Source organism: Podarcis gaigeae (assembly GCF_964106915.1).
Source record: "Podarcis gaigeae genome assembly, chromosome: 5".
NCBI lineage: Eukaryota > Metazoa > Chordata > Lepidosauria > Squamata > Lacertidae > Podarcis > Podarcis gaigeae.
In genome coordinates this window covers 10,594,410-10,606,990 of record NC_139681.1, presented here as the reverse complement: position 1 = coordinate 10,606,990, position 12,581 = coordinate 10,594,410, and the positions used below count along the sequence as shown (strand labels likewise).

Below are 12,581 nucleotides of genomic sequence, written 5' to 3'. Positions count from 1 at the left end.
TGGGAGTAAAAGCTTCATTTGAATATATTAATAGGAGACTGACATTTTTCATGATCCCTACAGGTAAGGGTTTCGTTTCATTCTCTTTTGTTGGTGTGCTTCTCTGCAGATGCTAAAACCTGTTTCAGGAAAACTACGCCCCCAGTGGGAAATGGGTGTTAAGCAAGCAAAAGATGCATTGTCCCTGACAGCAGAGGAACGAAAAGTCAAGTACACCTTCATTTACGTTAGGGGAAGACCTCTTCTCAATCCTCAAGTGGCAAAAGAAGCAGGTCTTGCTGTAAAGTCTCTGGAGGAAATGGATAAAATTTACACAGATGAAGACATTTCTCAGACTTTGAAATCAAAGAAAGAATCTGATATTCCTACCAAGAGGAGGAGGAGAGCAAAACTGCTTGCATTGAATGAATCGGACGAAGGCATTGAACCAGTTAAGAATATCACCCCTGAAAAGGTCCTTGAAGGCAGAGAAGCCAAAAGGAGCACAGGGTCTCCTGTTGCTAGGAAAAAAGTTGTTGCGTACACCCCACGAAACAGAAAGGGAGATGCAGTTTCTCAGTTCTTGGTTTTTTGTCAGAAGCACAGAGATGAGGTTTGTGCATTTGCCTTCAGAACTTGCATTACGAAGCTTAATTCATATGCATATCTGTTTTCCTTGCGATAGTGCCCCAGAGGTGCCACAAGCACTCTTAATACATGAACTCTATCTCTTCTCTCATAAATATACACACATGTACACATACAGAAACCTATTAATATAACCCATCTTTCCTCAAAGAAGATCAAGCATAATGCACGGGGTTAACTTATTTTCTCCTGCCATCAAATATGTGAAATAGTTTAAATTGAGAGAGTGACTTGTGATGGCCTAGAAGCATTTCATCCCCAAAGCAGCATTATGCATTGGCTTGCCTGCATAAATGGGCTTTTTAATCAAAACAGAAGTCTTGGTTATTGAGGGTAGAACTGTGAACATTTCTTCAGTGTTGTGGTCAAGGTAGATAATGTAAACCAGTTCAGATCTCATCCTCACCGCAACCACTATTCTGTATACAGACTTAAAGGGTTGTCCATCTCTGACCCAGTGTCTGTTTGCCTGTCTCCCCCCCCTCCCTCTCCACCTATTTGAAATACATTGATAGTTCTGGCTTTTTTCTGGTGGGGCAACTCAGTTTGGAGGGCAGATTTAGGTTGGAAAAACAGCATAGATGAAAGGTTAAGCCCTGTGTGTATTTTGCAGCCTCAATCATTACCTTGGCAGTTGCTTTGAGGGAAAGGGGAATATGTGCTTGAATCTTATGTTTGTGTATATAGAAACAGTGGTCTTGGTAGCAGAGTACTCCTGGTGATGAAGAGATAATCATAAATTGAAAATGAGCACCTTTTAGTGGTATTTTAGTAAGTGAAACGCCAAAATTTTCCAGGCAAAGGCCAAAGATATCTGAGGCAATATGAGTACAGCCGTTAAGAGAGCTTGGCGCAGTTGCAAAGAACTTCCACTTTTGTTTTTGATTAATCACAGTTTAGTGTGTCACCCAAACCCTGAACTGTGGTTAATCTTAATCGTGGAAAGTTGGCACAAGCCACCTTCATAATCAGTGGCTTGAAGTTGGCTTGTTACAACATTTTGTCTGCTTTTGGATATCATGACAAAGTGCGGCAAGTCTGAAAAAGACCTCGCCATTTGTGGTTGGTTTAGAGAGAAAAACTACAAGCCCAGGTTTGGATGATTAGGCAAGCCAGACTGGCCTGGTTTGTTCACAGTGGGGGAAACTTTTCCAGTGTTAGGACCACATTTCTTTGTGGGTAACGTTTTGGAATCTTCATGAGTGGATGCAGCCAGAGCCAAAAGTGGGTGAGGCCAGAATCAAAAGTAGGCAGGCTTTCACCTTTTGCACAATAGGTTGCATTCCAGCCACACAAAAGCCAGATGTTTCAACCCCCTCTCCATCCTCCTGTCTCCACGCAAGCAAAAGGCATCATAGTTCAAATACACATTCCATCAGTTGAGGAGGGAGTGAAGTAAAGGCAGTGAAGGGTGTAGCCTGGCAAAGGGTAGTGGCCTAGAGAGTCCCAAGGACTGGATAGAGGAGACTAAAGGGCTGCATTAGCCTGAGATTCACCTTCTCTGTCTTTAACCATAGTACAAACCAGGCCATTATCACTGTCATTTGTGCTGTATATCAAAGAACAAAAATCAGTCTATTGCAAGAATTGTTTACTAGATTAAATATCTATAATTTTGTCATTTTATTTTCACGTTTTGAACAATTGAATAGTTTCTGACAGTGTTAGAAACTGAGATCTGAAAGCTAGGAGCCTAGATTATGGGTGCAACAATGGAATGTCTAGGCATGCTTTTTTATAAGAAGACTACAAAGTTGAAAATGAATGAACGGCAGCTAAAATATTACGTTCATTTTTCACACTCCCTCCCCACCCACCCCTAATATTCTTAAGAGGGTCTCTTCTCCAGTCTTCAGAGAGTGGCTGGAAGTGGGGAGGCAGAAAAAGGTCCTCCTTTCCTTCTACTCTGCAGTTTTAATCTGAAATTGTAGATGCAGTACTGCGCCCAGAGCTCAGAAACTGCTTGCACTAATGAAATTCCCTGTTGCAAAATGCTCCCAGAACAATGAGGGGCGGCGGTTTCGAACACTGGTTTTCTCTCTCCCTACCACAGTTTTAACAGAGGGTCCCATGTAGGTTTGCATGGGATCCTCAGCTAAAATGATGGGGGTGGGGGCATCATTTTAGTAGGAAGTTCTGATTCACACCCCTTCCTGATTCAGGGAGGGGCTATGCGTCGGAATCCCCTGCTGAATGAGGGGGTTTCCCTCTTGTTTTAGCAGAGGACTCCATGTATATTTGTACAGAACCCCCTCCCAAATCAGTGAGGGAAATGCCCCTTTTGGCAGCAGATGCAGATACGCCATGTGAAAAGTTGTGCCAAGGAGAAACAGGTCCCTTTCCATTTCTCTCACCCATCAGTCCTCCCAGCCATCATGGGTCCTGTAGTTTCAGCTGGGATGGGGTGGGAATGGCAGGATCTTTCTCAGGAAGGGGAAGAGGACCCCACAGCTGACAGTGGGGGAAAGTTCAGGTAGTGATAGAGAAGAGAGTCCTGCGCTGCCATTGCCAGATGCCAGTCTCGGGGAGGCAGCATGAACTGGGCCAGTTCCTTCTCCCTCTCTTCAGAGCCAAGTTCCCAGGTAGCTGAATAGGTAGCTGGAGTATGGGTGGAGCTGGTTGAATTGGAGGTGTGCTGAGAGCTGGAGAGCTCAACACAGGTCCCATTGCCAGTGCCCCTTCCAGCAGACATGCCCTAGAGCGGGAGGGGCGAGTCCATTGTTGGGATGCCTTTGCTTATGTCTAGCTGTGTATCCAAAAACTCCTACTTATGGATCATTGAACCATATACTTAGAGCTGATGCTGAGACTGTGTGCTGATTTTATCAATAAAGCTTTCAGCATTTCCTGAGTTGAGATTTGGAGTGTTTCATCTGATGGTGGGAGTCAGGGTAGTGATGTCAGCTGATGGGGGGGGGACTGCCTCACAGGTAAAATTTGGGCACCCGCCCCCCCACAGGCAGGCAGGTTTCTCATCCTCCCTTAAATTGACAAAATAGTTGGCATGTTCCATAAGAAATCCCCCAGCAGACCATCTTGATAACATATATTGAAACAAAAGGTGACAACCCTGGATGTTTGATATTTCCTTAAATGTATTCATGGAATGTTATGGAATCTGCTTTTAAATAACTATATAGTGGTGGTTTATTATACCTATATGGAGTAATGTGTATCCCTCCAAATTAGGATGACACTTCAGGCTTCTGATGAACTGGATTATAGTCCACAAAGCTTATGTCAGGGATGGGAAACTGGATCTATCTGAGGGAACTTGCTCACCCTCCATGGGCCATTTTGACTGCTGGGCGGGGTTACTGGTTTGTCAATCACTTGATGTCATGTTCAAAGCTCTAGGAGAAAATGGAGAATTATCTGCCTTGGTTGTCCTCTTGCCTTTTTCTGGTGTGCCCCTGTTGATTTTTTTGATGGCTTTTGATACCATTGACCGTGGCTTTTTTGTGGTGAGGGTGTTGGGAGTGGGTGGCATTGCTTTGCTAACTGGACGACCACTTAGGGAGTTTTGTACGACCCTGTGGAACCTTCAGTGTTGAGAAGCCAGAGTTTGATTTTATCCCCCATGCTGTTTAAAATGTATATGAAACCACTGAATGGGGTCATCTGCCATTTTGGAGTGTGCTGTCCGCAATATGCTGATGCTGCACAGCTTTAGTTCTTTACGGCTGCAGGTGTAGCACTGAATCAGTGTCTTGCCTTAGTAATGGACTGGATGAAAGCCAATTAAATTAAGCCTAATCTGGACAAAACTGAGGAACTATTTGTGGGTGGTTACCTAGACCGGATGAGTGGGATGTGTCCTGCTCTAGATGGAGTTACCCTCTTTCTGAAGGAGATAGTACATCACCAGTCTCAGGGTGATGGAGAACAGCTCTCCTAGCTCCCCCTCTGTGGATGCTGAGCAAGCTGCTGTCAGCTGCAGTGCCCCAGAGCATGTAGCTGTTGGCAGTTCTTGGGCTAGGTTAGCATTTCCTGCTGCAACATCACACATCTTGTGGTTGCTGGGCTGACCCCTCCCTCCCATACTAATGGGTTGACTGAAGTGCTCTCAGCAGTGGCACCAAGCATGCAGCTGCTCAGTAGGGTGGCCTAGCAGTGTGATTCCCCCAGCATTAAATAAAGCACAGGGCGAAAATCTGTAAGCAAGGGCAAGCAAGGAGGAATTGCCTGAGTGACTGAATGAACTGCAGGCCTGCAGCATTGCCTAGAAAAGGCTAAGTTGAAGGTGGCTTTTTGCTCTGTTCTTCTGTGAGACGATGAAGAAAGGGTGAGAGAGCAGAGAATTCATGGGAGAGACAGGACTCAAACCTCCTGACTCATAGCTCAGTTTCTTCACCCCAGGCCATGGAGGCCTTCCACATGTTGCTGGACTACAGCTCCCATCCTCCTTGACCATTGACTGTTTTGGCTGAGACAGATGGGACTTGGGTCTAACAGCACCTGAAGGATCACAGATGCTGTGCCAGATCAGAAGTTTTCCACTTCATAATTACAGATCATATTTACTTGTTTAGAAAAAAAAATGCTCCACTTTTCCTTATAAAATAAACTCAAAAATCTTTGTGCACAAATGGAAAAATAACATCAAGCACAATAAAATGTTCAAATTAATGTAAAGCCAGTTCAGATTACTAAATTATGCTAATAAGCATACATAAACGCATACAAATAAATATTTTGCCTTCTGGATCCCACAGTATGAAAAGGAACCTTAATCTCTACTTTATTACTTTTAGATGCAGAGTGTTAGTTTTAACTACGTATATGTTTTAATTCCTACTTTGAACAAGTATTGTGTTTGTTCAGGTGATTGCTGAACATCCAGATGCCTCAAGTGACGAAATTGAAGAGCTGCTGGAATCACAGTGGAACATGCTTAGTGAAAAACAGAAAGCACGCTATAACACAAAATTTGCCATAGTGACCTCTCCTAAATCTGAAGAAGACACTGGTAAACGTAAAACTGTGCTAGTATACTCTAACTAAGTTTAATATATGTGGTGGTGTTAACCTAAGCACACAGCTTGAGACTTGTAGGGTGGCGGGCAGACTTTGCTGTTCTCCACTTCTAATTTTGGTGTGTCGTGATGATAGCCGTGAATGCAGTCTTTACAATAAAAGTCAATAATGTCTGCATTTCTTGGTCATTGTTCTGCGGAGTTTTTCTGTGTAAAACTACTGTTTAGATATTGCTGGTTTCTCATTCCCTTCCTGTCTATAAGCAGCTGCCTCACTGTTAGCAAAGTGAGAATGGTGGAAATGAGGAGAAATAATCTTAGCATTTAAATGTTATCATTAAACATAATCAAACCTCTTAAAATTACAGTGCCATTTGTAATTTTATTTCCCTTTGTAATAAGTGAAACTGATGACATGCATAAACATCGGAAATGCATGTTTCCAAATTATAAATGACCAATTGAGCACTGTGCTGGTCTTCTAGAATAGCATCACAGCCTGCAAGGCATTTTGGTTGGTTGGTTGATATTAACACTTCGCTCAATATCCCGATATAGTACTAAAAGTTCTTTGGAATAATGAATAAACCTGAAAGAGGAAGGGAGGGAATCATATTAGTGATCTTTCTCAGTAAAAGTAGTAGCTATAGTAATAAAGTAATAAATATTTAGCGTATTAACTTCATTAGATTATTATGGAAATTTTAAGCCATCAGGTTGCTGCTTTGGGCAATGAGTGGAATGAAGGTGTGTTTGACAGGTTTGTCAGTTTTGGAAAAAAAATGTATAAAAAGTGCAGTCAGTTTTGTTATCTGTGTATGAAATAACATCTTGTGGGAAAGTTAACAGCTTTGTCTTAATGTGTAAAATAATGGATGTCTATTTTAAAACAAACAAACACAAACAAACAACACTGCACAACATTCTGTATCTCTAAAGGTTCGTCACAGAAGAATATGGGCGAGGCCAAGCGTAAAGTGTTTCAAGAATCCCCTAAAAGGAGATCAAGATCCAGAAGTAATTGAAATCTGTGCTGTGTACTATTAATTCATTATGAGTAATTCTTAAGTCTGCCTTTTATGTAATTGCTCACAAATCATTGTTTTTCTCTCAGATGTTGTGTTCCTTTGGCTTCAGAATTTTTATGGCTCCCAAATTAAATACTTGAGTGCTGTAGTGCTGAATTTTGTTCAACTTCCTGATAGCTTCGTCCTACAAAATAATCAAAATGAATATAGCTTATTTCCTAACTATACAATATGTATTTCATGCTTGGGCATGTTTTTAGCAGTCTGCAAATGATCACCATTGTATGCCAGTATAGATTATGCCAATATATTATGTTCAGATAGCACTGGCGTATATAATAACTGCTGGCTGTGGTATTTTTAAGCTTCCTAATTGACATGAATTATGTCTGGACAGTTATCTGTAGCTGTAAAAAAAAAAAAAGTTTATTAGCATTTGTTACAGGATATCATATTATGTTCTGAAGTTGAAGTTCGGACTGTTACATGAAGCAGCTGCTCCTCAAGGCACTTCTGAGATGGGGAAAGCAGTTGAGATGAAGTTCATTCCTATTACTTTTTCCATATAGATTCAGACTGCTAAGAAGTTTGCCTTTTTTTAAAGTAAGTCTTTACACCAGAGCAGAGCTGTTGAAACATAGATTGGCTGCTGATCCTTTTGTCTTGGAGCTACCTCTCTGTAACATGGAATTTGACTACTTCATCTCCCCTCATATGTAAACATTCAGGGTGTTGATGGCATCTGTTCTTCTAGGCTTTGATTAAGACAGAACATTTAAGACGGGGTTTTCTTGGCCTTCGTACAAAATAAATTCACATGCTACCTATATTGCTATCCATCTGCCAAATTGTGGGGGAAATGGCACTAGTGATTTCACAGACAGGGGTAACTGAAGCCTTCTGTTGTATAAGACCTTTATTGCTGGAAGAAATTATTTTAAACCAAGAGTAAGACTTCAAATTGTGTGGGTCCATTGGTAAATTGCTTGAAACAAGAAAACGAATGTTAACTTGCGCAATAACCATGTGGTGTGTTTTGATAAGAAGCTTAGCCCTGAAAGATTTGTACTGTAAAACTAGTTTTAGAAAAAAGGACTTCCAAGCCCCAGGCTTTTAAGGGTTAATAAAGCATATTAAAACTGATGAAAACTAGATGAGTTCAAGATACTTTCTAAATGAGCTTTAGATCTTTTTCATGTAAGTTTCCCCCCATCCCCCTGCTCCAAGGTAACTTACATGGAAATAAAAGGAAACCAATAAAGAGGACAAGGAAACCTAAAGAAGATTTTGAACTTCAGGAACTTCCTAGGAAAAGGCTCAGGATGGATAAGAAGAATTACCTAAAGGTAACTACATTGTTGGCTTGTTTGGTACATTATAATAGCACCAGACTTGGTTATATCTTTCAGTTTTTCAGAGTTTCTATAATGTTCTGCTTCACTGCAAACAAATGCATTAGCTATGAAGTGGTTACTCAGAATGAATTTAGAACACAAGTTTGGGGTGTATTTGAATACATCCTCTAGGGTGTCATATGCATCATTGAATGTGACTCTTTCTGGACCTTTTTGCCAAGTACCGTATTTTTTGCTCTATAAGACTCACTTTTTCCTTCCTAAAAAGTAAGGGGAAATGTGTGTGCGTCTTATGGAGCGAATGCAGGCTGCGCAGCTATCCCAGAAGCCAGAACAGCAAGAGGGATTGCTGCTTTCGCTGCACAGCAATCCCTCTTGCTGTTCTGGCTTCTGAGATTCAGAATATTTTTTTTTTCTTGTTTTCCTCCTCCAAAAACTAGGTGCGTCTTGTGGTCTGGTGTGTCTTATAGAGCGAAAAATACGGTAAGTGGGAGAGGTGTTGTCAGGAAGCCAAGAGGGTGGGAAATAATGGACTGTATTTGGGAAAACAAATAACACATGGCTCTTTTCCTCAGGAACACTATATAGGAATACCACTGCTTTAGAGAGCCATCACTGCTTTTTTAATGCAGCATTCCTGGAGCACTAATCCTCTTTCCACCTGAGACCTATTTACATATCTAACTACCCTTCACCACGAGCAAAGGGGCAGAAACGCTGAATTTTAATAGGTCTCAATTCCAGAATTAAGATGGACATAAATAAGTGAGAAAGAACGAGCATAGCTAGACCACACACCATTTCCACATTTGGTTTAAACGCTCACTTGCTAATAATATTCAACCAAAATTAGCTCTCCTGGAACTTAAGCTCATTAGATCTAGTCCTGCCATTTGGCAGAAGAGAACGCATCTTTGCCCTTTTCTGTGTGATGGCCTTTCAGTTTTTTAATAATGTCTTCTCCAGGCTAAACATACCCAGATCTTTTAAGCATGTCTCATGTTTTGTTTTCCATACCTCTGACCATCTTTGTTGCTCTTCTCTGAATGCATCCCAGTTTGTGCAGTGCAGAGCAATAGGGCAACTTAATATTTTGCTATGCAAAATGTAATTGTACACTACAGTCATGTGAACACCAGTGGCCATCTTTAATACATAGATCATGGGAGATATTTTATAACAACCTTTAAAAACAAATTTTGAGGGTAAGACATGCATGCTTAAAATGGCTTTTAGTGTTGTGCAATTGAGTATCAGAAATCAATATACAATAAAGTAGGTTTCTGTGGGCTCCTGTTGATTGTGGGGTCGGTGTTTTCTCGGTTTGGATTAGAGTGCATTGACTTTCTGCTCTTTGATTGTATGAGTGCAGCAATTTCTCAGTTCTTGTTCATGATGGAGGTATTTGCACATAAATTGAAAATATGTATGAGGTGGGCTTTGTTGTTCTTACTCAAGGTAGCCCAGAATTTGCAGAACTGTTGGTTAAGTTACACTTTACGTAAGTAAAGCTTAATCTTAAACAAATGAGACTCTTACCTGAATGTGTACTCAGAATTTCAGCGTTAATCATTCATGGAATAATCCTTTAGACTATAAATTTATTACTTAGTATATTTAAGGCTTGATTCAGAAATCTTTCTAGAGTGCAAATTTGGGGGGGTTGAGGATTCTGTTCCTGTTTAACAGCGTTCTGAACAACTGGGAGGGGAGAAGAAGGTTTAGGAACTGATGGATAGCCCTCATTTTCTTGAATATGGAGCTTTTCAACACCAGCCTGTCCTTTCCAACAATTGCAACTGTCTTTCTTTTAAAAAATGCTGTTGGTCACTTTGCTCCAGCAGCAGCTTGTGTCTCTGATTTGTCCAATAAAACAATATAAAAGATCTTGCAGATATTTGTTGCATAATGCTGCGAAAACAGCCCTCAAATCTTAAGAGCCTTGCTTATAAGTATTTTGGCTTCCAAGAGGCCAGCTGCCTCTGCCTCTTCAGAATGCTGAAGGGCTCCATTCCACAAGAAACAGCCGGAAGTAAAGCCTAGAACGAACTGGCTTTTGCCCCCCTTGCTTAACCCATTTTTAAAATTTCTTTTTAGCCACCAGTCTTTCCCTGCTCCTCCCCTGTCCAGGGAATAACTCCAGCCTTAACCCCTTCAGGAGCTGTTGCTGTGAGCTTGCCATACTTGGGGGTGGCAAGGGAGAATACAGGTTGAGCAAGCTCAGTGCTTCCTAGCCTTCGCTGACAGAAGGTGCGGCTGCAGGCAGGGAGCCCTCCAGGGCTTTGAATGGGCTGAAGCAGACTCTGTAATCGGCCACATTAAGAACATACTGTCCCTGGTAGTACAGCATCATGGATAACATTGCAACTTCTTGGTGTTTCTGTCGGTGTGTGTGAGAGAGAAATTCTTTCAGTTTTGTGCTGTTCTTTACACTGGATTAGGGTGTCCATGTGTCCTATTTTTCCAGGACACATTCTCTTTCTCAGGGGTAAAATTTATGTCTGGGTGGATTTTTTTTCAATTTGTCAAAATGTATCTGGCTATACTTTCTGGATGAGACATAGACGTAACTGATGGTTAAAGTTACAGGTAGGTAGCCATGTAGCTTCCAGTAGCACCTTAGAGACCAACTAAGTTTGTTATTGGTATGAGCTTTCGGGTGCTCATACCAAAAACAAACTTAGTTGGTCTCTAAGGTGCTACTGGAAGCAATTTTTTAATGCTGGTTGAAGACTTGCTTTCTTCTTCTCTTCTCCTGCCCCCCTCAGCAATATATCGCAGATTCTATTATTCTTTTTTTGGCGATCACTCGCAGCCAAGTAAGATTGTCTTCCATAAACACGGTTTTAACAATGAGTCTGTAAGTGACTGTGGAGGCCAATCCTGGATCCATACGTCCTTCCACAGTGGGGACATAGGTTTCTGGGCAGGAGTTAATCACAGTGTGGATTTGCCAAGCGTGCCTTCCTCTTAGCATGTTTCTCCCTTGCATCCTGAGTTCAAGTGTCTTCAAAGCCCATGACACCTTTGGTAAAGGCTGTTTGTTCCCCAGTTGGAGCGCTCGCAGGCAAATGTTTCCCAAAATGTTTGCCTTGAGACAGTCTTTAAACCTCCTCTGTTGACCACCAGCATTACACTTTCTATTTTTAAATTCGGAATAGAGTATTTGCTCTGGAAGATGATAATCAGGCATCCGCAGAACATGACCAGTAGGCGTATTTAAAATGAGAGTCATAATAGCATCCTCTTTTTTGCTTTTCACAATCTGGCAACCATACACTGGAAATAAGTGAGCAACTTTTTGCCATGCAGTCTCTGGCACAATACTCGCTTTGTCCCTTTTTTTATGAAATCAAAGCATGTGGTTATAACATTGTTTTTTAAAAAAACAGTCTTCATTGAGAATAGAATTGGGTGCTCTTAACTTAGTGAACACAATGTAATTTCAAGCATAAATGGAACATTTTATACTTTTATCAACTTGACTTAGTCAAAACACAGTTTAGCACCTTCTAAAATTCATTATAGAAACCCTTGATATAAGCACCAGTCAGATTTATGGTTACAAAAATACTGAGTTCTGGATAGACCATGCCTGCAACAGGTTTGTGTTTAACCTTTAATAATACTAATAAATGATTGTTTTGATTGATAGTTTCTCACCTTCAAGAGATTCCATATAAATGAGATGGATGTGGGTTTTTTACCTTTGTAGTATCTTCTGTAGTTTTGTATTACAAAGACATTAGCCTGGTAATGTCCACATTTATCCAGATTAGGTTTTTTATTTTTTCATTTCATTTCATTTTTATTTTTATTTTGTAACAGAGGGAGACAAGCAATGACAAAACAGCAAAAACAAACTCAGCTAAAGTCACAGAAACCTCTTCTTCACAAAAGAACCAGTCAGGTAATGTGGTCAGAACAAGCTGTGATGTAACATTTTCAATTAAATTCTTATAAATTCCAGTTGTTGAAGATTGCCAGCTCCCTAGTTTGATGAAAAAAATGTGGCCTTGTTTGAATGCTGGCATGTGTTGTTGTTTTCCTGTATTGCTGTTGTTGGCCCATATCTTCTTCTAATATTGTGAAGAATGCGATTCATTAGACATAACTAGTAAAGTAGAGTGCAGTGAACCCCACCCCTCAGTCATTCTATGGGCTAGTTTTTAACATGCCACAGGATTCTTTGGCTTGGACCTGGTGGCGCACTTGGCAATGAACAGATACCAGTTGTGTTTGCACAAAGTGGGATCTTACTGCCCATTTGGTCCCTTGCATCTACAGTGCCACTACACACCAGACATCGTGTTGGAAGACCCCCTGGCCCTCTGAAACAGCTTATACGAGACCAGAAACCTCTGTTCTGCTTGCAGTTCTTAGAATTCAAATTCAATTAGCATTGTGTTTTTCCATGCCGTTTTGGTAGATTTAGTTCGACAGAGCAGTGATGAGGAGTGGGAGGTAGAGAGGTAAAGGTAAAGGGACCCTGACCATTAGGTCCACTCGTGGCCTACTCTGGGGTTGTGGCACTCAGCTCGCTTTATTGGCCGAGGAGCCGGCGTACAGCTTCCGGGTCATGTGGCCAGCATGAC

The 12,581-nt window shown here is 41.2% G+C and overlaps 1 protein-coding gene across 4 annotated transcripts in view; it reads left to right on the top strand.

The window, feature by feature from the left end:
- Nucleotides 1-12,581, top strand: part of NSD2 (nuclear receptor binding SET domain protein 2) — an 80,111-nt gene that overhangs the window by 30,521 nt on the left and 37,009 nt on the right. For all 4 annotated transcript variants that reach the window (XR_014564033.1, XM_083738242.1, XM_083738243.1 and 1 more), the window contains 5 exons: nucleotides 110-592; nucleotides 5,452-5,596; nucleotides 6,543-6,620; nucleotides 7,859-7,977; nucleotides 11,815-11,896. Coding sequence is in view for 3 of the 4 variants with exons in the window: in XM_083738242.1 (XP_083594368.1) it covers nucleotides 110-592; nucleotides 5,452-5,596; nucleotides 6,543-6,620; nucleotides 7,859-7,977; nucleotides 11,815-11,896 (907 nt within the window). In the remaining variant the exon portion in view is untranslated. The remainder of the gene's footprint in view (nucleotides 1-109; nucleotides 593-5,451; nucleotides 5,597-6,542; nucleotides 6,621-7,858; nucleotides 7,978-11,814; nucleotides 11,897-12,581) is intronic.